This window comes from Marmota flaviventris, chromosome 9 (assembly GCF_047511675.1).
Source record: "Marmota flaviventris isolate mMarFla1 chromosome 9, mMarFla1.hap1, whole genome shotgun sequence".
Classification (NCBI taxonomy): Eukaryota; Metazoa; Chordata; class Mammalia; order Rodentia; family Sciuridae; genus Marmota; species Marmota flaviventris.
The window spans coordinates 11,608,588-11,632,552 of NC_092506.1; the positions used below are offsets into that span (position 1 = coordinate 11,608,588).

The window sequence follows — 23,965 nt, forward strand, 5'->3', positions numbered from 1 at the left end:
GAGTTGGCTGTTGTGGTGTGGATCATCAGTTTTTGTGCTCCCAGGAGGTACAGGGCCGTGTTGAGTGGAGAAGGGCCCCACCCAAGACCGGTCACCACCAAGCTGCTTCATCTTTTGAGGGGGCTGCCAGATGCCAAAGGCCCAGTGGCTTAGCACAGCCCCTCCCTGTATCAGATGTGGGGCTCCTGGTTAGGTACCCTCCCCTTGAAGTTAAGGAACCGTGCTGCTGGATTTAGCTGTATGTCTGGGATCTCCAAGTGGCAGAGGAGACTACTTTAGCTGTAGGAGTTATTTAATCCAAAGGAACATATGAGGCTGTTTCTCTGACTCTCGTGTTACAGGTTAACTGTGACTGGCTGAAACTTCCTTAGCTTGGGACTTTCAACTGCCACTTAAAACCAAAAGCTTAATGGGCCAAGACTCACTAGGTGCCCCTTTGTGCCAGCCTCTGGGGTGGCATCATTGCCCTTGATAGCCCTTCTGGAGAGGAAGGTATCTTCAGATGTGGGGCCTGGGGAGTCACAGACGTGTGGCATGTGAGCCTGGGTACCCACCCCTCCCTAGCTGGTAGATGCTGAGGCGCTGAGCTGTCTTTGTGCAGCTCTGACCATGACAGCTCCAGACTTCCCCGGGAGGTCTCTCTTGTGGGCCCCAGAAGGATCCATAGGAGTGGACCCTGGACAGAAGAAGCCAGAACCCTTAAGTTCTCAGGAAGTAGAAAAAGCATTATTTACAAAGAACAGATTTAAACTACACAGAGAAACAGCCTCCCACCACGTGTGAGTTCCTCCCCATTCTTCACGTGGCCAGAGTCCAAGGAAAAGGCCAGATTCTACTCAGTGCTGCACCCCAGTGGACAAGGAAGGGGCTGCCCAGGCTTAGGAAACAGGACCCTTCTGGACACCCCGAGTCTGCCTGGAAGGGCTCGCCTCTGGGTGCCATCTTCTCACCGTGATGGTGCCCGGAAGGTGCCAAGCTGTTGCAGCTGGCTTCCCCTAGGTCAGGGCCTGGGGGTGAGCGGGGCTGAGAGCTGGCCTGCCATGGAGGGCAGAAGACGTGTGGGAAAGGCACCCCAGTCCCTGTCCAGGCCAAGTCCTGCTGGGAGTGGAAACGGGGGCATCGCTTCCAAGTGGTGACGATCATTTCCTTAGGACAGGTTGGCTGGCTCTAGGGTTTTTTTTTTTTTTTTTGTCCCTGGTTCCCAGTTCTTTGGGGTGAGAAGGACAGGAGTTGGGGGCGGTGGGGGAAAGCTCTGTGGAGGTGATTCGGGGAATTGGGGACTGGCCCACACCAGCTCAGTCTTGGGACAGCGGCTGTCCTGCTGCCAGGGGCTTCTCCACGCAGGGATCTTTTTGCGTTGTCTTCTGAGTTGGATTTAAGATCCACGATTCCGGGTTGGGGATGTGGCTCAAGCGGTAGCGCGCTCACCTGGCATGCGTGAGGCCCGGGTTCGATCCTCAGCACCACATACAAAGATGTTGTGTCCGCCAAAAGCTAAAAAAGTAAATATTAAACTATCTCTCTTTCTCACTCTTTCTTAAAGGAAAAAAAAAAAATAAGATCCATGATTCCTCTGCTAGTCGCCAGGTTGGCCCCGTCGCCTCAATTGCTGGTGCTTATTCTTGCCCTTTTTTGAGAATCGAGGTGCTCAGGCCCCCTGTTCACATATGGGAGTAGGATGAGGAGAGCAGCTTCACCCTGGTGCTGTCCCCAGGACTGGGGGTCCTGGTGCCGGCGTTAGACCAGGGACAGACTCACCTTCTACAGCCTCTGAGCCACGTGCAGGTCATAGTCGCTGTCAGAGGAGTTGTCAGGCTGGGTAGAGGAGCTATTCAGGGCCCCTTCCAGAGCTGGGGAAAGAAAAGGGCCTTCAGAAGATCACAGGGGCTTTATGAGCTGGTGACAGCCCCTGGTATCTGTTTTGATCAAATCAGCCAAGCGATGGCTAATGATGCTGAACTCCAGGCTCCCCGGGGCTTAATTGTTAGCACCAGCGAGGAGCCTTGGTTCAGGGCTCCCGCAGGCCACTTAATGGCTCTCTTCGAGCTGAAGGAATCTGAGGAGCCTCATTTACTATCCAGCCTGTACGGCCCTCCCTGCAGGGAAATAGTCCCATTAGGTCCCAGCGAGGCTGGGGTTAATGACATCCATCCAAGTGCATTCTTCTCTCTAGATGAGTGGTTCAGGCCTCAAAAGGGACAGCTGAGGTCCATGAAGACTGTCCCTCCCACAGCCCTGATGTGACCTGCTGTCAAGTGGGTAGTTTGATCCCCTGCCCCCTGGGGTCTCCTTTCTCTCTTTGGACAAGGACTGGAGCTTCAAGGACATCACGTGACCATCGTGACAGGACCGGCCCAGCTCTGCCTGCTGGCCTAGGAGCCCCCTGTTGCTCACCTGGATAGGCCGACAGGTGGGAGTTCCTGGGGGGCTGGCTGTACTCATTATCCACACAGGAGGCTGTGGGGTTCTCGACCTGGGACCGGACGGTCGCAGTGTGGTTGCGATGGAAAGACACTGCACAGATGCAGGGGACGGCTTCATTAGATCTGTGCTCTCTCCTTCCCAGCAAGGGCCCAGAGCTCATCCTGTTCCCACTAGGTGGTGCGGGGGGTGGGGTGGGGTGGGGAGGGCAGGAACACCCACAGTCCCTTTAACGCACCTCCCTGTCCTTTCTCCCGGGGGGGGGGGGTCAGGCTAGCAGGGTAGTGGCAGACTTTGGGAGTATCTTGAGGTTGGCTCGCAATCTAATTGGCCAGCTGAGGCCGTCAGTCCGTCCATACGCATTTACCCAGAGGGACTTGGAGCACAGTGATAGGAAGATGGAATCCCTGTCCTCCAGGGATTTTGAAATGTCATTAAAAAAAAAAAAAAAAAAAAGACTGAACAATTTCAGAATCTTCTTGAAGGATTTAGCCCTGGACTTGTAAAGGGGAGAAGGATGCAGAACGGGAGTCAGGAAAGAGTTAGGCTCGGATCCATTAGGATAGTGCTGGCTGCGACCAGAAGGAGAGGCTGAAGACCAGGGCTGGAGCGAACTGATTGCACTGAAATTTTAAGTTTCTCTATGACAAAATTAGCTGGGGCAACCTTTCTTAATGCTCCCCTGCCTTGGAGACAAACACTGCAAAAATGCCCTTGGAGGCTCTGGTAAGTCCTGAAACGTAGAACCGTGTTAGCTTTGCTTAACTCCTGGTTTTCCAGCTCTCTCTGATCATGCAGTCCCTTTTGTGAGTGCTACCTATCAGCGTCTCTTGGTCACTGTGTTGGAGAATTTTGCTAAGGTAGGTGAAGGCTATAGGGACCGCTGTTTAAGTCAACCACAGAGACAGAGGGACACCATGGTGTCTGAGGCTTCAGAGGCAAAAACCACTCAGTTGTCTGCCCCGTGAAGAAGCCTCAGCCCTCCCGGGTGTGGGGATGTCTGTTGGCCACGGTCACAGGTCACACCTTAACCAAATGCGGTGGAGATCAGAAGCCTCCAGTGGCCACCAGCTCTATGATCGGCATTGACTGTCCCCGTGGTCTGAGTCCTGGGGCTGAGGGGGGACCCTACCTCTGGGGACACTTACTATTCTGGTTCATTCCTGTGGGGCCGATCCACTGGCGTTGCTTCTTCTGGCGAACTGGGCAACAGACAGGAAAGCACATCAGGTCAGGGCACAGGGCATGATGGTGGGAGGAGGGGGGAGGGGCCCAAAGGCAGACTGTGGGTCCTGCCCCTCCAGTCTCTTAGGGCCTCCTTTTCTGACTTCCTAGGGAAGGGACTTGGAGTCATCAGGGGCCAAAGGAGGGTGCCCAGGAGGGTGCCGATGCAACTGGTTTCCCAGAAGAGCGACCACAGATGTTTAGAGCCAGAACTGAGACCTGGGTGAGCATTAGGGACCCAGCACTGCCCACCTCCGGGCTCTCTGTTCTCAGCATCCTTAATCTCACTTCCTTGTCTCTGAGTAATTTTCTCCTTAGTTCTGTGGGGCAAGGCTCTCAACGCCCTGGGAGGGGTGCAGTTACCTACTGCGTAGATGAGCACTCAGGGAGGAAGTGGCTCAGTCAGTGCCACAAGCAGCTGACATATGGTTGGTGGAGCTGGGCCTACCTAGGCCTTGTGTCTCCAGCGCCAGAGGCTGTGCTAATGATCCAGCTCGGGCCTGCCACAACCCAGAGGATGGCCACAGCCTCCATCTGGCCTGTAGTGGGCCCCTACTGGGCCCCAGATATGGGCCAATTGGAGAGTATGATTTTCCTGACATTCTGTTACTTTGAGCAGGAGAGGAAAGATGGGGTGATGAAGGGCAGGCGGCTTTGGGTACCAGCACCTACATTTCTTCACCAGCTTCTTATAGGCGAGAGGGCCACACACGACCAGCAGCACGGCCAGGAGCACCAGGGCTAGGATGATGCTCACCACGGTGCCTGCAGCCAGGCCTGCAGGGTTGGGGTCCTGGCCTGGGCAAGGGAGGGCTTCCGTCAGTCCCAGTCCTGAGGGACCCACAGCTGTCCAGTCCGAGGGCAGCTACCCCAATGCCCCTGCTCCTCCTGGAAACTCACCAGTATGTGTGGAAGGGAATTCTGTATGTGGCTGTCCCTGTATCCTTCTCTAGGAGTCCCTGCTACCAATTGGCCCATCTACAACTTGTCATCTAGAGTTGATTATCCAGCTATTGGCCACTCTTGTCATCAACTCTCAACTTTTGTTACTTACAAGTGACCAACTTCCTCTCATACATCATCTTGTACCAATATATGACGTACCAATAGGCAGCCAGCTCTCTATGCACTACCATCCACTACCCACCATCCATCCATCATCCATCACCATCCATCACCATCCATCACCATCCACTATCCACCATCTACCGTTCATCCATCCATTCATCATCTACCATCCATCCACCATCCACCATCCTTCCATCCACCAATCACCTTCCACTGTCCACCATCTACCATCCATCCACCCACCATCCATCTGTCCATCTTTCTCCTATGAATTATTAATTATTCTTTATGTAGTAAATATATACTGTCTGCCCATTGATCTTCTAGTTTTCATCCTGGAAGAGTAGGAGACAGAAGGAAGAGTTCTGTCACCCATCAATTGCCTAACGATGATCTGCCTGTGGCCTTGCCCGTCCCCTCTTCATCGTTCATGCTTACAGCTGCCTGAGTTCTGGTCAAGCTGTCTCTTGTTCCTTGACGCCCCCCTGCCCCCCGTACCCCCGCCATTTGCCATCCTCTTACAGGGCTCTGGGGCACTGTCCTTCAGAGACATGCTCACTAACCAGGTCCCAGAAGGAAAGTCCAGCCCTGCCTTCCCCCCACCATGGGCTGTGGCCAACTCACATGTGACAAACACCCTCTTGCAGAAGGTTTTTTTCTCCTGAAGTTCGTGGCATTGGGACAGCTTCTCCTGGGGACAGGAGAACCCGCTGGAGGTCTCACTGGCGTCCAGCGTGTGGTAGGAGACGAGGCCGTTGCACTTCTGCTCCTGGCACAGCTCCGCCCACCGAGCTGGGCCCCTGCTCACATGGCTGTCACACAGGGCTGCCCACTGGGTGGCCTGGCGCACCTCCACAGTGCCCTTACACACACTGCCACCCCCTACCAGGCGGCTCTGGACCTTGGGCTGGAAATCTGGGGAGTGAAGACCATGAGAGGTGAGGTGGCAGGCTTGGCACCAGCCCACGTGCCTGGCCCCTGGAGCCGGTGCCACCGGCAAAGCTGGGGCCCTGGCAGCGAGAAGGCTCTGTGAGGACTTGGGGGCAGATGCCTTCCTTTCGACCTTCCTTCCTCCTGGCATTCTTTCCAGCACTTGCCCTGACCAAACTCTCCCTGGGGCCTCTGGATGCCAGCGTCTGTCCTGAGATGCAGCGCAGGGACAGAGGGCTTTTCAGAAGGGGGAAACTGAGGCGCAGGCATGGGGAGCTGAGACCCAGCTCTAAGTCCTCATGCTTCACAGGGGGCAGAACCCAGGAGTCCTGCTGCCAGGCCCTGGGCCCTGAGGGCTGGACTGTCAGGGACTCGGGGCTGGCTGGAGACTCATTCATTTCTGCTCGGCAGGGTGGAGATGGGAGCCCTTGGCGGAGGCCCACTCGGCTCAGTTTAGAGTGAGTTGTGATCTCACCAGCTTTGGGCCAGTTTCCATGGTAACATCCATCTTCAAAGTCCTAGTAAATCTTCTGTTTAGAAGAAATTTCAAAGGCAAGGCCCCTGGGTATGGTTTTGCAGCTTGTAGTCTGCATTATGAGGGCTTCTAGCTGAGGATGAGGGACTGGGGGCCAGGCCATGTCCCTTCCTCAGACCAAGAGACCCTTGGAGGGGATTTCTGCCTGGAGGGGACAGACTTTTACTAGTTTGTACCAGGTACCCCGGGGGGTGGGGGCAGCCCTGCTTACAGGGGAACCCAGGGGTCCAGAGCCATGCCTTCTATCGTTGTACGGGAATCTCTGGGACCCTGCCGAAACCCAGAGTTAAGAGGTCCAGCCAAGGCGAGACTCTGCATTGCACCAGATCCTGGGTGGTGCTGGCACTGCCACAGGAGGACCGAGCTTCGAATAGCCAAGGCACAGCAGTTGACTGGATTGGCCCTGCCTGAGGAGAAACCCCATCTAATGTTCTGTGATGTCGGGCAAGAAACTGAGCCTGTCTGAGTCTCAGCTTCCTCATCTGTGAAACGGGAATAGTAATAGCTTCTGCCTCCTACAGTAGTGGTGAAAACTCAAGACTGCTGGTGGCGGTCCTGGAACCAGGTAAGTGAGCGGCTTCACATCTGGGCCCACGGCCTCCCTGCCTGCTGCGATGGCTCTGCCTTACTTTGAACTATGGTCTCTTTGGTTTTGTCTACTGATCCTGGTTTGGCCCCTTAGAGTCCCATAGACTCAGCCTCCCTGGTTCTTGCCTCAACCACATTACCACCACCACCTCTGTCTTTTGTCAGAGGTGACCCAGGGACCCGGGCAGAGAGCCCTCTTGGGGGCTTGCTCTAGCCCCAGGCCTCAGGGACCCCCCAGCCAGCCCTCATGATCCTGCAACATCATCCCTGGGGACTTTCACATTCCCCTCCTGCAAGGCCCACCCATCAGGTGCTCCCTGCAGGACTTTCTCCCCTTTGCTCTGCCAAACCCACCAGGGCCCTGCCTCCTCCTGGAAGCCCTGCCGAAGCTACTTCCCCAGGGGGCAGCTGAGCCATGGTCACGGAGTCCTGTCCCCCTTCCCGCTCCCTGTCCTTGCCAGAGTCTCAGGCTCAGTGTGCCCATATCCTCTGGTGTCTCTGTACCCTGGGCTGCACAGGGCTTTCTGGAGCTTGCCTGGCCATCTGCCCATGGCCACTTGCGGGCCACAGGAGGCCTGTGGGCTTGGCTGGGCTCACTCACCTGAGCAGACCAGGCTGAGAGCCTGGCCGCCCTCCTGGGCCGGGGTTTTCCTGAAGCACTGGTGCAGGGAGGCGCAGCTGGAGTTCTGGATTTGCCATTGAATCGGCAAGAGCCTGCGTGCCCAGCGCTCTCCTGGGTCTTGGGGTTCTACTGCCTTGGCCTCGGGAGGCTGCTTCAAGGAGCCACACTGGAGGGCACCGCAGAGGAGGTCTCCCAGGCCCTGGAGCCCGTGATGGTTCTCGTAGCTGATGGTGCCCCCCACGCTGCCGCTGTAGAACTCCACCACGCCGGCACACCGCAGGCCCCGGGGACCCGCCACCAGCTGCAGCCTGGGGGGTGCTGAGAGAGGGGGCGCGGGAGAAGGGAGCCGTCCTGAGCGCTGTGCCCGCTGAAACACAGCCCGCTGCTGGACCCCAGCAGATAATCCCTAACAGGCACGGGAGGTGGTGCATCCCAGACACTGCACAGGGCAGCTTATCCTAGATTTCCTCCCAAATCCCTAGGTGACGGGGCCTCCTGGGTTCTTCTTTGCTATGTCTGCACCCTCCAGGAGGCCTCCTGACCGCTTACCTGTGGGCTCTGGAGTCATGGTGGTTGGGGGGCTTGTGGGTGGAGGTGTTGTCGTCTGGGGCTCTGTAATGAGACACTCTGGTGAGAGAGGGAGGGGTGGGTGGAGGAGGGAAGGATGGGGTGTGGGGAGGGCTGGGGGCAGCCTGCAGTGTGAGGAAGATCCGGAGCTTGTGACATAAGTGCCCAATAAGCCCACCTGACCCTCACCTTCGCTAGGTGGCAGTCCTCCACTCTACAGATGGGAAGGTGGAGGTTAGGAATGAGGCTGTCAGCGGTTGGCAGGAACAGGGCCTGTGTCTTCATCCCCCAAGTGCCAACAGCAGTATAAATGACTGGGGGGCGGTTATCAACTGGGGACCCCTTTCTCTTCCACCTGCTTGCCTACGTCCAGAGCACAGACCCGGGGAGGCGCCCGGCCCAAGGGTATCCGTGCGGCTGGCCAGTACCCACCTAAGCAGACGAGGCTCAGCGGGTGGCACTTGTATGGTGAGTCTGTGCTGCAGTTGGAGAAGGACACCCGGGGTCCATGGCAGATGATCTGGTTCTGGGGTGTGTTGAAGCGAGAGTAGGTGGTCAGGCCCAAGGAGTCCCCGCAGCGCAGCTTCCGGCAGAATCTGGCGGCCTGCTGAGAGACCTCCCAGTGGCGCGGCGCCCCCTTCCAGCTGTCACTGCACACCGAGTGCCACAGGTCCCCGGTGTGACTCAAGACCTGCAGCTGGCCCTGGCACCTGGAGTTGGAGCCGGTTAGCCTCACCTGGAGATCTGGGGTCAAGAAGTGGTGGCAGGGGTCAGTGGGGTGAAGAGGAAGGGCCCTCCCCTGGAGCCCTTACTGTCCCCTTCCCCTTTGGGCCCCTTGCCAGCCGGGTTCCCGCCTGCCCCACTGCCTGTTCCTTCTGAGCTTCGTCCCTTCTGGGGCACTCCAGGAACTTTCTAGAAACCCAAGCTGGGTCACCCAGGAGGCCCTGAAGCTAGGGTTCCAAACTTGGAGCAGTGGGTAAGATATTCTAGGTACCTACTGTCCAGTGCAGTCACCCATTCCTAGAGATTCTGTGTCCATAGGTCTGAGATGGGGTCTGCCATCTTTTTTTCACTTTTAAAATCCGTTTTATTGAGGTACAATTTACGTATAGTGAAATGCACTCATTTTAAGAGTACTGTTGAAGCAATTTGACAAATGTATACAAGCATGTAACCACCACCACCTAGATATGGGACACGTCCATCACCCGGAAAGTTCCTGCATGTCTCTTGACAGTTAATTTCCCTGAATGTAGCCGTAGGCAACCACTGATCTGTTTTCTGTCATGAGAGATTAGTTTTGCCTGTTCTGCAATGTCATCTGAATAGGATCATAGAGCAAGGGTTTTATTTTCTTTTTGGTTTTTCTTCTTTCCCTCCTCATTTATTCATGTATTTGAGGTTTATGCATGTTGCTGTATGTATCAGTAATTCGTCCCATTTATTGCTGAATAATATTTCATTGTGTGGATTTGCCACTCTTGATTTTTTATGCACCATTTGGGTTGCTCCTGGGTTTTTCCTCCTATGAATCAAGCTCTGTGAACATTCTTGCTCAGGTCTTTGTGTGGGCAAATTTCCATTTCTCTTGGGTAAATACCCCGAGTGGAATTGCTGGGACATAAGTAGGTACGTGGCTTTTGTGATTTTATAATGCTTCATGAGCGGGAGGAAAAATATAGACACCCGTAAGCACAGATTGGTTTGGTGGGGGATTGGTCCTGGGACCTCCTATAGATACCAAAATCCATGGATACTCAAGTTCCTTACATAACATGGCAAAGGGGGGCTGAGGATTTAGCTTAGTGAGAGGCGGGGTCTGCATAGCATGTGCAAGGCCCTGGGCTCCATCTCCAGCAGCGGAAAAATAAATAAAAAAACCTGCATTCAGCCTACATGCGTCCTCTCATGTACTTTGGTCATCCCTAGATTATATACAATCCTGATACAATGCAAATGCCATGTCATTTTCATAACAAGCAAAAAATTAGTGCATTTCAGTAGAGACACAGCCATCCTAGACCTGGCTACGTGTTTTTTTATCTGCCGTTGATTGAGTCCACAGACACGGAGGGCTCACTGTATATATATTTGTGTATGTACCAAGAGCTTAGAGAAGAATATACAAAAAAGAAATAAGCGTGCTGTTGCCTGGGGTACTGGGTGAGGAGGGGCTGGACAGAGGAGGACAGTGATGGAAGTGAGACTCTCCACTGCAGATCTTTTTATAAAGAATTGCCAGGCAATGTAATGAATTGCTTATTCAAGAAAGAAACAATTCAATGTAAAAGGTTCTTCTGGGGGATTCTGAGGCAGAAGGTTTTCCTGGTGGGGAACGTAGATGAGGACACTTGGGGCCTGGGCGCAAGGCTGGGGGCTTCCCAAGGTCACCTGGCTACTTGGAGGCAAAGCAGGTTGATGCAACACCTGGCTGAGGTAGGACACTTTGCAGACCCTGCGCCCAGCTGGCTGACTCCTCGAATCTTCCCCCGGGGAGGGACTTTCTCCCCATCTCACAGGTGGGGAGCTGGAGGCTCACAGAACACTTGCTGGAGCTCAGGGCTGGGTTGTCAGTGTGGGGTCCAGGTCCCAGCCCAGGACCCGCCAAGTCCCTGTGACTCCTTCGGATGGCACAGTGACTTCACAAGACTTGTGGCCTCGTTTCTCCCCAGTGCTATCCCAGCCGGTGTGAAAAACAGGGCGTGGTGAAATGTGGGGGAACTGCTAAGTTCACAAATATGTATCATGTTTCTTCGCTGTGGTGGGGTTCGCTCTGGTGCAGGTGACAACTTCTTAATCGGCAGGTCCCCCACAGCCTGGTGGATTCGCACCCCAGCCCCTGCGGAGCCCCAGGCCGCCCTTCACCCGGCTCTTCCTTACCTGGGTCCTCCAGGCTGAACCAACCGAGGCAGGAAGTGACTGCAGAAAGGAGAGAGGAAGGTCAGGAAGTGAGGCCTCCGCCCTCTCCCTCGCCCTCTCCCACGCACACCCACCCTCTGCTGAGCAATGGCCCTGGCTGCCCCCAAGGACCACTCTCGTGGGTTCCAAGTCAGGGACTGTTATTCCACAGCTCAGAACCCCTAAGTGGTCATGAGATCAATTTAATGGATTGCAACCATTAATTGTCTTTCTTTTAAAAAAACTTAACTTTTTAAATGAGCACGAAGTGAAGCGGATTTTTCTTGAGTGCATGATTCTACGACCGTTAACGCCCAGGACCCATATGACCTCCATCCACGTCAAGACAGATGCACACCAGTGCCAGCGCCCAAAGGGATCCCTCATGCTATCTTTCTGTAGTAAGGCAACCATTGCTTTTTTATTTTTATTTTTTCTTTCAAAAATGAAATGGAGAGCACACCTGTAATCCCAGTGGCTCGGGAGGCTGAGGCAGGAGGATCGCAATTCAAAGCCAGCCTCAGCAACTTAGCAAGGTTCTAAAGCAACTTAGCAAGACCTTGTCTCTAAATTATATATATATATATATATTAAGGGGCTGGAGATGTGACTTAGTGTGTGAAGGGCCCCAATATCAAAAAATAAATAAATAAATAAAAGAAGGGACTAGAGTAGAGAATGACAGAGTGCATCAGGAGAGTGGGCATCACTTCTTTTTATGGGTTGGGGGTGCAACGTAAAACTGTCCCCTGTGTAGCTTTCACTCCAAAAGTTGAGCCTCTCTAGTTTTAGAGAACTGAGCCATCAGTCCGAGGGAACCCAAGGCTATGCTTGCTACTTTCTAGACAGATGAGAACGGCGGCGAGTTATCTTTAACTGCTCCTGGATTCCAGAGGACAACAGGCTCAGATGGCAGGACTGGCCCAGGGCGGCACAGCACGTTGTCCCGTCTTCCCAGTGGCCATCTGGGGTTCTTCCTCCGGCAGCGCATGGCGTGGGGTGCTTGGTAGAGCAGCAGAGGTCAGCTTGCCTGTGGCTGTGGTGGGGGAGGAGGTATCATCTGGGTGGGGACAGGGTGGGACAGAGAGCTCCTGTGGCCTCAGAGACCCGTCTTATGGAGTGAAGCAGGTATTTCATTCCATCTGTCTGGCTCTTGGGGTTCCTTCTCTCTTGGAAGCTGGGGACAGCCCTGGATCTGGGAAGCTGCTTTATACATAGGAAACAGCTGTTTCAATGGCTCCGGAGAAATTATTGTTGGGTCTTAAAAAACTTAGGCCTGTCCTTGCCTGAGTGTTCTCAAGGGGCGGGGATGGGGTGCGTCCTCCTCCCACACAAGGCGCCTGGCAGTGAGCTGTGGTGGCCCTGTGATAAGTTCCCTTTACTTCAAGAGACGCCATCACAATCATCTGGACACTGTGGGCCTTGGAAGGGATGCTGATTCTTACAAACAGGGAGTCTTGGGCCTGGCGCAGGTGGCCAGAGCTCTGGCTTGAGTGGAAAGGGAGGGTCCAGCTGTCCATCACATCTGATGGCAGTGGACCAGGCACCGGCTGGCATGTTGAGAGAGGCGGCAGGAGACCATTTGGCTCGCCTCCCCTCTCACCCCTGGCCTCTCGTTTCTACTTCCCCATGGTCAGTTGCCCCGTGGAAGCAGGGAGTCCAGTTCCTTTGGCTACAGCACGAGGGCTTAGGCAGCTGGAGGAGTGTCCGTGGGGAGAGATGTCTAGGTGTGCCCTTTGCTGCCGCATGACACAGGGGCTGGTTTTCAGGCACTCATGACTCCTTAGTGTTCTAGGCCTGAGCTGGCTCTGTCACTTCTTGCCTGTGGGCCTGGGGACCAAGTCTCATCGGCAGTGTGGCATGAGCGTGGGACCACCAATCTAGGGACATTGAGAGGATGTCCAGGGGAAGCCCCGTGCCTCCCTGGCCCCGGCTCAGTGCTGAGAGCTAGGGCTGCTGGTCTGGAGAGCCTACCCGGCCTGGGGCAGGAGTGGCCAGCACGGCAGGCCTTCCCGAGTTGCTCTGGCAGGAGAAGCCCTGTCTGGGAAGCACAGGGGGCCAGAACCCAGGGAGCACAGGGAATGCGGGAATATAGAGTGGGAACTTTGCCTTCTCAGAGCTCACAGTCAACTTTCATTATTAACCACAGCTACCAATTATTGAGCACCTGCTGCACACCGGGAACTTGAGATGGTTCCTTACAGATATTATGGTGACTCTCCCACACAGCCCCATTATGGGATTTAAGTGTGTTTGTGGTATAAATGTTGGGAGAAGGCACGTGCCCAGCCAGTGTGACATGGCTAGCAAGTGGTAGGCCTTGGATTCAAACCATGATTCCGACTTCAAAATCGTGCCCTCAGCTCTCAGCCACCCAGCCGTTGTCTCCGAAGCATCACATTGGGAGGTGCAGAGATGGACACTACCTAGACCCCGACCCAGAGGGCTGGAGCCGCCAGACCCTGAAACCCCTGGAGGCAGAGAGTGGGCCTGGCCGTCCTGCAGATCCCACACACCACAGCACAGCTGCTGCTCAGAGCATGTTCTCAGGAAAGACTAGAAGTGCTGGTGAACCAAGTGGAATTGAAAAAGAAAGTGCTCTTGAGAAAAGCGGTCTGTGCATTCCAGGGCGTTGCCTCCCTCTGGGCACCTGCCTGGTCCTCTACCCATTGTCCACCACCATCACTATTACCATCACCACCACCACCATCACCACCACCATCAGCAATGTCACCATTGTCACCACCATCACCACCACCACCATCACTATCACCATCAGCAATGTCACCATTGTCACCACCATCACCATCACTATCATCATCACCAAATTACCATGGTTGCCATCATCATCACCACCATCACCAACACCACCACAGTCATTGCCATGCCCACCATCATCACCATCACCAATATCACCATCACCATCACCACCACCATCAGCATTTTTACAGTTTTCACTCCCCTGGATATTTTTGTGCTTAACTCTCTCAATCCCCACCACAAGGCAGTAAAGTGGGGGTCATCATTTTTGGTCCTCATTTTGTAGATGAGGGAGGTTAAATAATTTGTCCAAGTTGCAAGTGGCAGAGGCTGTGCTTTGCCCGTTAGACCAAGCTATCTCCCCTCCCTTCCGAGGGAGGCCTGGGGTGCTCTGCTCAGTGTCCCCAATTCCTGCATGGTCCTGGCAGGCAACCCTGATGGAAGGGAATGAACTTATGGCTTTGTTCAGTTCATGCACGTGCCAGACTTAACCACGGACTTGCTGTGTGACATTGGCAGCCATTCAACCTCTCTGGACTCGGTTTCCTCATCTTAACGTGATGAAGTGCTATTCCATGACCCCTTACCTTCCTCTTGGTTAAAACTTCCGTGCTCTATAAGGTAGTTCCTAATGTATCTCAGGGCTGGGAGGAGGGGCAGAGGTGGGCAGAGAGATGCCGGCTGACTTGGAGTGCCTATTCTTTGCCTGTCCAGTGCTACTTTCCGGTTTTGACCGTCCACCACCTGTTTTCATTTTTCTAGCGATCCTCCCCGGTGTCTGACTAATACCCTCCTTCTTCTAAGCCCTGTGTTCCGGGTCTCCCCGACCCCTCAGGGCTGCAGTTCAGTCCTGCCACATTCTTTCTAGAGAGAACTCCTGCAGCCCGAGGCTCAGGGCTGCGCTCTGAGGCTCTCAGGCCTCCAGGGGCAGGGGATGGGAGCATCGCGCCATTTCCTTACCCACCGTCCACGACCGTCCTCGGAGCGGCGGGCTGGGCATGAGGATTCTTCAGAGGCGCTTTCCTTCCCCACCCACCTTCCCTCGAGCCCCCACGATCCAGGGCTTGGACTTGCTAAGCCCTAAAATCCAGAGAGTCGGAGGGACTTCCCACTGTCCCCAGGCCCCAGTCTCACTGTCCCTGCATCTGTAGAAATTCGGTCACTTTGACCTGGCCTGCCCCGAGGTTTTGGTGAGGGTAGATGAATTCCTGAGGGCGGCATGGAGACATGTAGATCCTCTCCCTCTCCCCACTCAGAAGGATTCCCACTTTGGCCTTCAGTTCCGCATCCTGTGGAGGAGTGAACTCAGGGCCTCATGCATTTGAGCCAGTTTTATAAAAGATTCTCTTTTGTTTTGCTTTTAAACAAATCCTAAGATATTTTTGAAAAAGAGGGTGTCCTGGTTCTGGGCTGCTTCACCGGGAGCCCTGGGCAGCTGCCTTTTGATCTGGCAGCACCCGAGGGCACCCTTCTTTCTCTCTGCGTCTGGAGAGTTCTGGATTTAAGCACACAATGTCGTCTGCAGTGGAATATACGAATTTCCACACCAAGTGGGATGCAACGAGATGATCCGTAGCCTCCCATTGGATCGGGTCCGGCTCAACACCAAATGCATTTGTCAGAGACTGTCAGCGAGTCCCGGTTTTGGAATCGCAGATGGGTGTTGCTGGAGCGCCAGGCTGCATTCTGTCTTACAGACCATGAGGCTGCTCCTGTGCTCCTGAGGGGGTTCAGCAGAGACAGACTTTAGCCCAGGTCCTCTGATTGCAGATCCTGGGCCCCTGTCCCTGCCTCTGATCCACTCAGAGGTCCTGTGTGGTGTTTGTGGCTGGTACACACTGGGAAATGGAGACTGAGGGTGTGGGCAGCTTAGGATCTGGTGGGCAGCCAGGGAAGGGCTGGTACCTGATTGACCATGATCACAATGAGTTCGCTCCTACCTGGGGCAAACCCAGAGCAAAGAAGACCCTGACCCCATTTCTTCCTTAAAGCCTCATCGATAGGGACTGTCACCACTGTTCCAGAGAAGGAAGCCAAGCAATTGCTTTTGTTTGCTTGGGAAGTCAGATGACCCTTTTCTTCATAGATGACAGTCCCCTCCAACAGCTGTACTGCTCTCACCAACCGTGGCCAGCATCCAACTCGGTGCCTGGCTGGCTCTGGGGGAGGACGCAGGACCTCTCCCCTGGCACCCTCCGCGTTGGCTGACTTGGAGGCCAGGATCCCCACCTTGCTGATAGAGCATTAGTCAGTGGTGACGAGTCCATCTTGAAATAGTAGCAAGGCTTCCGGGGAACCAAAGATCAGACATGACCAACATTTTGGGTCTTGCTAGAGCACCAGATGAAGGAGTTGGGATATGGTTGGGAGCCTTTTCAAATGCAAAACATTTGGAGCATCATCCAAGCCAGGAGAGGCGACGGGAATGGAGCCTGCCAGAAGAAACTGAGGGGGCAGATTGGAGATTAATCTGGCTCACAGGGCCTGCGTCCTCACACAGACAGCGGATGGTGGTCAGAATGGCCTCTGCTATTTAAGCAGCTATTTTTCTCTCTTCCCGGTGCCTGGTGTGTTTAACTGAATTGGCACGAGTTTCGTGACAGATAGTGCATCTCTGCTGTCACAGGGACATGTCCTCCCTTTGGTTCAGAGCCTCACATACCCCAGTGCTGTTTCCCACACGGGAGCTCTTACACCCTGAGCCCCGTGGGGCAGGATCATGTTCAGACCCATTTTCAGAAGAGGAAACTGAGGTCCAGAGAGGACCTAAGAGATTGCCCAAGTCACATACCTAGCTGGTGGGAGGGTCAGAACTGAAGCCCCATCTCTGTGGCCTGTCAGGGCCCCGTTCAGGGGTCCAGTTGTGTGCAGTTTTTTTCTCACTGCACGGGTGGGAATGCGTTTGATTTTGGAGTGCCGCCCAGACCTTCTTGCTGATGTTCGGAGCACACAGAGCATGTGCGATTTACCTTCTGTCCTCGGAAAGCTTTGAATTCCCCAAGGCGTCTGGCCTGGGACTTGGGACGAGAACTTGAGGACCTGGAGAGGCCACCTCTGCTTCCCTGTGGTCCTCCATGGGAGAAAAGGCCTCCACGGCGTGGGCCTGTGCGCCAAGGACCCCTCTGCTGGACGCTCTCCCTGGGCCCACATGGTGGGCTCACTCACTTCCTTCAGGACCTTTTCCGGAGGTCCCCTGCCTGCGCGGCCACAGGGGTCTTTGAGTTGTGATTAGGCCCCAGCCAACTGCTCAAATATTAGCTTCTGGCGAGACCCAGCGAGCCCTCCGTGTGTGCAGCCCACCCTGTCAGAGCGCCACGTCTCCCAGTCCTCCTTTATCAGTCTGTGCCCACACCGTGTGACCTGGCATCCAGACACTCCCTAGCTCACCTTGTCTCTTGTCTCTCTCCTTATCTCACCCGACCCTTCAGATCCACCAGGGCAGGGATCTTGTCTGTTTTGTTCACTGATCCCCGGCACATAGTAGGTGCTCAATCAACTCTCCATAACATCATTATTACAATTATCCTTTGAGGTGGGCTCTACCACTGGCCTCTATAGAGGAGAAAGCTGAGACCCAGAGGTTTTTGTCACTTTGGGTGGCCCAGTAGAAATCAGATTAGATCTGCGTTGCTCCAGAGACCCCTCCCCAGGGCCGCACACAACAGTGCACATACACGTGCTCACACTCGAGAACACCTACACACACACAGAGCAGGTGTTCCATCAACTCTGTCAGGTGGAGCTGGATTCCCTCCCTGCAGGGAAACCCCTCTGAAGGGGTGAGGCCAGACAGAGTGACCAGAAGGCCTCACTTGTCTTCAGGGGCCTCCATTCCCTGCAAGGGTGGGGAGCGCTGGGCCTGCCAAAGGCTGCCCCTTTGTACTCAGAGTCAAGGAGGGTCTCGGCTCTGCAGCCGGGGACAGTGGCTCTCCGCTCCCCTCAGGAGCCGGCTCCCCGGGTCTATCATGGACACCCTCCCTGTGTGTATCTCTCGGCCTGTCTTTCCCCGTGGCCTTCACCTCCGCCATCTCTGTCTGGGACCCTTTCCCTCTTTCTCTGTCTGGCTGTTTCTTTTCCTCCCCTGGCCTTAGATCTCAGGGAGATGTCATCCTCTCCCAGAGGTCCCCTGCCTGCGCGGCCACAGGGGTCTCTGAGTGAACATTGTTACTAGGCCCCAGCCAACTGTCTCCTGGGTTGCTCTCGACAGCGTTTCCAAAGGTGTTAAGTGTTTCAGACACTCATTTCCCCGTGTCCCCTACAGGCCTCCTCTTTGCGCTGGGCGGATCCACCAGGCCGGAGACACTGGTCTCACCCTTGCCGTCTCCCTGATGCTTTGCCCAGAACTGGGCAGAAGATGCTCAGTAAATACTTATAACATGTAGAGATGAAGGAAGGAAGGAAGGAAGGAAGGAAGGAAGGAAGGAAGGAACAGCCTGTCCAAGAGGCCTGGGGGATAGGAGATCCTTGTAAAGGCCAGTGTCTGGCAAAACTCCCCCACGACCCGTCCTACCTGGTCTTGTTCTTGTTGACACTCTGTTGTTATGGTCACGCTTATTGAGCATGTACTACACTACATGCCAGGCGCGATACTAAAATTCAATGTGCACAAATTCATTTAATCCCATAAACCTCTGTGAGGTATATTATCATTTTCAATTTTCAGAGGAGGAAACTGGGGCTTATAGAACTAGTCCAAGGTCACCCTGCTGGCAAGTGGCAGAATTCAATTCAAACTGACTTCTGGAGTCCCATTGGCTGGGGCTGGCGGGTGGTGAGAGAGACCTGAGCCACCTCCCCAGCCCACCCCAGGCAGGTCGAGGCTAGAGGGGACAGCTGTGCAAAGTCCTGCCCTCCCCTTTCACCCCTGACAGGCTTTGGGCATCTCTAGGCCTCAGTGGCCCAAAAGTCCCCAGCCAGGAGGCTGCTGTTCCCAGGGCTCTGGCACCGATGCGCCTCTTCTTGGAATGGCTCCAGGTACCTGCGGTCTTGGCCCCCAGCCCCAGTGCTGGCCCGTGGGACCCCCACCCTGGTTGGCTGCTTCTCTGCTGGTCGAGGCCGGGCTCTACGGCCATTCTCTACCCCTGGAGCGGTTCCGGGGCCTTCACTCTCGGCTACGGGTGCAGAGAGCGGCTCTGTGAGGCAGGAGGGTGGTGCTGGGCTCGGCTGCCCACTTGCTGCCCCTCCCTGGACTGTCCTTGGCTTTTCTGGGCCTGTTTTCCTCTCTGTAAAATGGGGCCAATGAGTCCGCCTGCTTCCTACTTCCCAGACTGGGTTCCAGAAGACCATGGCTTTAAAAATATTTTTGATCCCAACAAAGGTGGTGCTAATTATCATTATTATCATTGTTATGATCTTGAGGTACTGGGGACTGAACCCCGGGGAAACTTTACCACCGAGCTACGCCCCCAGCCCTTTTTATTTTTATTTTTTTGAGACAGGGTTTCGCTAAGTTGCCCAGGCTGGCCTTGAACTTGCCATCCTCCTGCCTCAGCCTGAGTTGCTGGATTACCGGTATCTGCCACCACGCCTGGCAAAGGGAGGGAGCACTCATCACCCACCAGTTCACACAAACATGTCCCCAGGAGCCACATGCCCCTGAGGGTCTCCAGACTGGGTGAAGGCGCTGCTTCCAAATCTTCCCGACTCTGGGTTGCATGGACCCAGGGGACCTGCCAGTCCCGCCAGCAGCCTCGCCCCACAATCGTGCTCAGGTGGGAAGGACCATGGAGCAGGACCCACTCTGGACCAGCAGGGAGTCTGTGGGGGATGAGCCACAGGGGAGGGGGAGCCGAGAGGTATAGCATCTGCTCCTAGGAGCCTCGGGGACCCAGAGGGCCGCAGCAGCTCCCTGGCAGAGTGCTGGAAGCCAGCTGCAATCTGGGGCAGAGACACACCCTGACAGCGGTACAGAGGCATTGTATAACTGGCTGTTATGCACACGACCGCCATGTGAGCGTGTGTGCACAGGAGCCGTGTCACAGCACACTCACAGGGAACCTAAGCCATGCAATGCCCATGAAAGTGCACCCAGAGTGCTCACACTCAAGCACACAGCACGCACATACGAACTCACACTCAGACACGCATGCTGAGTTCCCAGCACACCCGCACTCCCGCACTCACACCTCACCACCTGAGGCTCTGCCGGGCAGGTGAGGCCCAGCCTGTCCCCTCCGCAGTGGGAAGCCCCCTGCCACCTCCTGTTCGGTGCTGGAGTCCAGCACCCCTCGCCCTGCCACACCTTCCAAAGCCCCCGGAAGCTCCCAGGCCTCATGCAGCTGACAGCCTGCTCCCCACCTTCTCTAAATGGGAGCTGGAGACCTGCCGAGGCTGGGGGACTCTCTGAGGCTGCCCATGGTCAGGCTTAGAACCCAGGGCTTCTGCCTCCCAGGCCACATCACGCACTGCCCCCCACTTGTCCAGGAGCCTCCTGACTGGCCAGCAGAAGGACCCTGGGCCTGCGGTAGATCTGGTAGCTGGGGCCTTCTTTGGGGCCCACCTACAGCTGCATGCTGTAGGGACCACGAACAGTGAACTGCGTCCCTGACATCTGCTCAGCTGGGTCCCCGGAGGGAGTCCTGCTTTCCCTGGCTCACTCTGGCCCAGAGAGTTGGCAAGTTTCTCCTGGGACCAAGCACAGGCTGGGTCCTCACGGGCTACCCTGCAGAGGGCCGCCACGCAGGACGGGGCTGGACAGTTGACTTCTGGGCTGAGTCTGATTTGAGCACAGATGTGCTTGGCGGGGTTCAGGGGGGCCCTGGACAGCACAGAAGCGGGCTTGGGGCACTGACGGTGCCAATAGCAGAGCCCAGAGCCGAGCCGGCGCTGGGGAAGCAGACGGGGACCCTGGTGGCCCCAAACTTCCCGACACATCCGAGAGGTAAGCAGCAGGCCTCAGAGGCAGACCTGGGAAGAAATGACCGACTCCCCTGCACAGCAGCGAGCCCAGACGTCCCTACAGAGCTCGGCAAGGTACTCACCCAGAGTCCCCAGCAGGTACGCAGCGGCCAGCAGCAGATGCTGGGACCCCATGGGCGCAGCCTCCTCAGCCTCGGCAAGCCGGCACCCGTGGGTGAGGGTGTCTGGCCCGGTGTCTGGCTCTCAGGGAGGGAGGGGGCCGGGCGGGGCGGGCAGAGCAGGGGTGGGAGGGGGCGGCGGCAGGCAGTGGGGCCTGCGTCACCCGTGTTTGAAGTTGAACTGTCAACTTCCTCCTGGCAAAACCACCCACCCCAGATTGAATGGAGGCCCTGGCCTCTGCCAGTTTCCTGCCTGAGGTGCCAGCACTGGGGTGGTGCCCCCGATGATGCCCGCACCTGGACGGGGCAGGCATCCTGGTGGGACAGGGCTGTGGGGTGGGGCCCTGAGTCGGAGGCCACCTGGCTGTAGGTGAGCGCAGAGGAGTGGACGTGGCAGGAGAGGCGCCAAGGCAGGGCTCCCACCAGGGGTCTCTGAGTGGGGCAGGGGGGCGCGAGGTGGGAAGTCAGGAACGTGACCTCGGTTCCTGCTGCAGGCTCAGCGGTGAGAACCAAAATGGAAGAAGCCCCACTTCCCCTTGATGAGGGATGAAGCTGGAATCTAAGGGAATCCGTGTGATCTCCATGTTGGTGCGTGCGTGCATGTGTGTGTGTGTGTGTGTAACCTCTGTGTGGAGGCTGATCTTGGAGGGACCGGAATCAACCTCAGGTCTGCTGAAGAAGCAGGGTCTCTAGGATTCTGCAGAGCAGATGGGGACCTGGAGCAGGACAAGGGCTCCTGTCCCCAGGCCAGGCTGGGTCCAGTTCCTCTCTCACATGCTTCAGGCTCCAGGATGAGTGGGCCAGGTGCCTGAATCTGGCTGTCCCAGAACAGTTCAAGGACATGACGGCTGGTGCCTGCCCTCTCGGCCCCTCCCTGTGCACTGTCCCCCTCTCCCCCCAGCAGCTGGGCCTCCCCTTCCTGGCATACCCACTAGGCTCCCCAGCCTCAGCCCTTCTCAGTTTCCATTAATCGAGGTCTGAGGGTTTCAGGTGCCGCAACCTGTCTAGCAGAAGGAAAAATCAAGGAAAGGGGAGGCTGTGGGAGCCGATATTGGGGGCCACACCCACCACCTGGTGGAGGTCTGGGAGGTGCCTCTGCCCTTCCCCAGAGGTGGCACTGCCTTGGCCCAGCTCTGACTGGCCAGGCCTGGCCTGGCTCCCTGCCTCACATCCATCCTTCCTGGCCCTGCGAATCGGCAATCCCAGTCCAATCTTTCATTCAACCAATCCTTGCCCCAGGCTCAGCTTCAGGAAGGCAGAAATGAGAGTCGCACCCTCCACCTGCTTACACTCCAAAGACCCCTTGGGTTATTTTGCTCTTCAGGACTTAGTGTTTATCGGGCCCACAGATGTGTGTATGAAGGGGCCCCTCAGAGGCCCTGTTCCAAGCTCCCTTTACCTAATCAAACCAGAGAGGGAGAAAATGGTTTTACTGAGCACCTATCTTGAGCCAGGCAGTACCTTTCATCTTCCCAACCATCATGGAAAGTTGGCTCAGCTTCTCATTTCACAGATGAGAAAACTGAGGATCAGAAAGCCCCGTCCTTGTCCCCAGGAGGTCTAAACTGAGATTTGAATCCCCCTTATTTTTGTCCCGCATTACCTTCCTCACTGTCACTGGCTCTGCACCCTTACTAAAAGCAAAGAGGCTTTTTGTTGAGTTTTGGAGTCTTCATCATCTGGGCAAGGTTATGGCTTCTGCTCTTATTTTTGTTTGGTACTTTGTGTTTGAGAAACTGAAAGTAGCGCAAGGCCTCTGCTTGCTGCCTTGGGGTCAGGGACCTTGGGACCCTGGGACCCCAGCGGAGGGGCGAGCTCCACCCCAGGCCTCAGCCCCCGCTGTCCCTGTCGCCCACCGCACCCATTACCTCCGCGGGGCGTGTGCCCCTCCGGGGCCCCCTGTCCTGGCCCTGTCCCCGCTCAGACCCCAGATCCCTGGTGGGAGTTTCCGGTCCTCATCACTGCACTTTCCATGACACGAGAGGAAGTCAGCTGAGCCCGTGGGTTTTCCAAGCAGCCGCCGGGTGCGTGCCCAAGGTGGGGGAGGGGCTGGCGAGCCCCCGCGGCCAGGCTGGGCGACAGAACCTCCGCGGCCTCCGCGGGGACAGACACCTGCCAGTGCTGCCCTGGGCCACACCAGGTAACCTGGGGAGGGTGTACGGTGCCTGTCAGCCGGTCAGCCAGCCGATCAGTCCCCTGTCCCTCTGGACTGGTCACCCCCCTCTTGGGCCAAAGGGGCCACCAGGACGGGGTGGGGGGGAGGAGCTGAGAGTGGAAGGGAGGGGCGGTGGGAGGAGAGACGTGACTGTGCGTAGTAGGACCTCAGTGTTTGTTGGGTGAATGAATGAAGGTTCTCCCTGATGACAGGGTGGTGTGGTGATCGGAGGAGATGGGCAGGATGAGGCCCCTCCTGTGTATGTTTGTTGAGTGACTCTGTAGCCTGAATCCCCGAAGCCTTCAAGTAGAACCAAGTAGGCAGCCTCGGGGAGGGCCGTGAGCACCCAGCGGAGCTGGTTTTCCAGGATCCTCTGACATCCCAGCCCAGAAGTGCATGGACTCCCCCACCTCTCTTGCAGCCCACGGCAGATCACTGTGGGGTGGGCATGTGTGTGGTGGAGGGGCGCTGGCCCAGGGCACCTGCATGGGAGTGCCATCTTGGCTGCATGACCCTGGCAAGTCCATGTCCCACTGTGGGCCTCAGTGGGCTCCTCTGTGACAGGAGCTCCCTTGTTCCAGGAAAGTGGTGGGGGTGGGGCGGGGGTCTCTCTGCTCTGGGAGCTGCAGGGTCTGGTTTTGGCTTGTGTGAGAAAGTGTCCTCCCAGTCTTTTGGAAAAGGACAGAGGATTCCAGGTCGCCTGGATGGGCCAAGGTGGTCTGGGAGGTGTCTCAGTGTGTGCACTCCTCTTGAGCGCCCGTGGGGGCTTCCCATTGTCCCCCGATTTTCCCAGCCTGGTTTGGACAGTTCGGCCTCCAATGGCTGTGGCGGAAGCCTCCGCGTAATGTGATTGAAGTTGAAGAGCGGAGCCAAGGGCACCATGCCATCCTGACTCAGAGGGCTCTAGAACCCATGTTGCTGGCGTATGATGGGTTTCAAGGCGGGTGGTGTGGGACTTGGGAATCTGGAGGCCGACTTTACCATATAATGAGGTGAGTGACCTTGGGCAAGTCACTTCCCCTTTCTGAGACTCATCCTCTTCCTGCTTCACAGGGCTTCTGGAAGTTTCTGTGAGAGAGACATGAAGGCCTTGCAAACCCTAGTGTGCCCCTAGAGTCCCCAGGTCCACCCCAGCCTCCTGGGCCCTACTCAGGTTTCCTCAGTGAAGCCCTGTGCATGGG

The 23,965-nt window shown here is 56.1% G+C and overlaps 1 protein-coding gene across 1 annotated transcript; it reads right to left on the reverse strand.

The window, feature by feature from the left end:
* Positions 1 to 704: 704 nt before the first annotated feature.
* Cd5 (CD5 molecule) lies at positions 705 to 20,706 on the reverse strand. The gene is made up of 11 exons (XM_027944594.2): positions 20,594 to 20,706; positions 10,836 to 10,874; positions 8,388 to 8,699; positions 7,938 to 8,000; positions 7,368 to 7,706; positions 5,338 to 5,628; positions 4,318 to 4,443; positions 3,570 to 3,623; positions 2,395 to 2,514; positions 1,759 to 1,850; positions 705 to 1,494 (listed from the first exon to the last, which is right to left on the reverse strand). Exons 1-10 carry the CDS (start codon positions 20,643 to 20,645, stop codon positions 1,762 to 1,764), a joined length of 1,485 nt encoding a protein of 494 aa, XP_027800395.2. The 5' UTR covers positions 20,646 to 20,706; the 3' UTR covers positions 705 to 1,494; positions 1,759 to 1,761.
* Between the last annotated feature and the right edge of the window lie 3,259 nt (positions 20,707 to 23,965).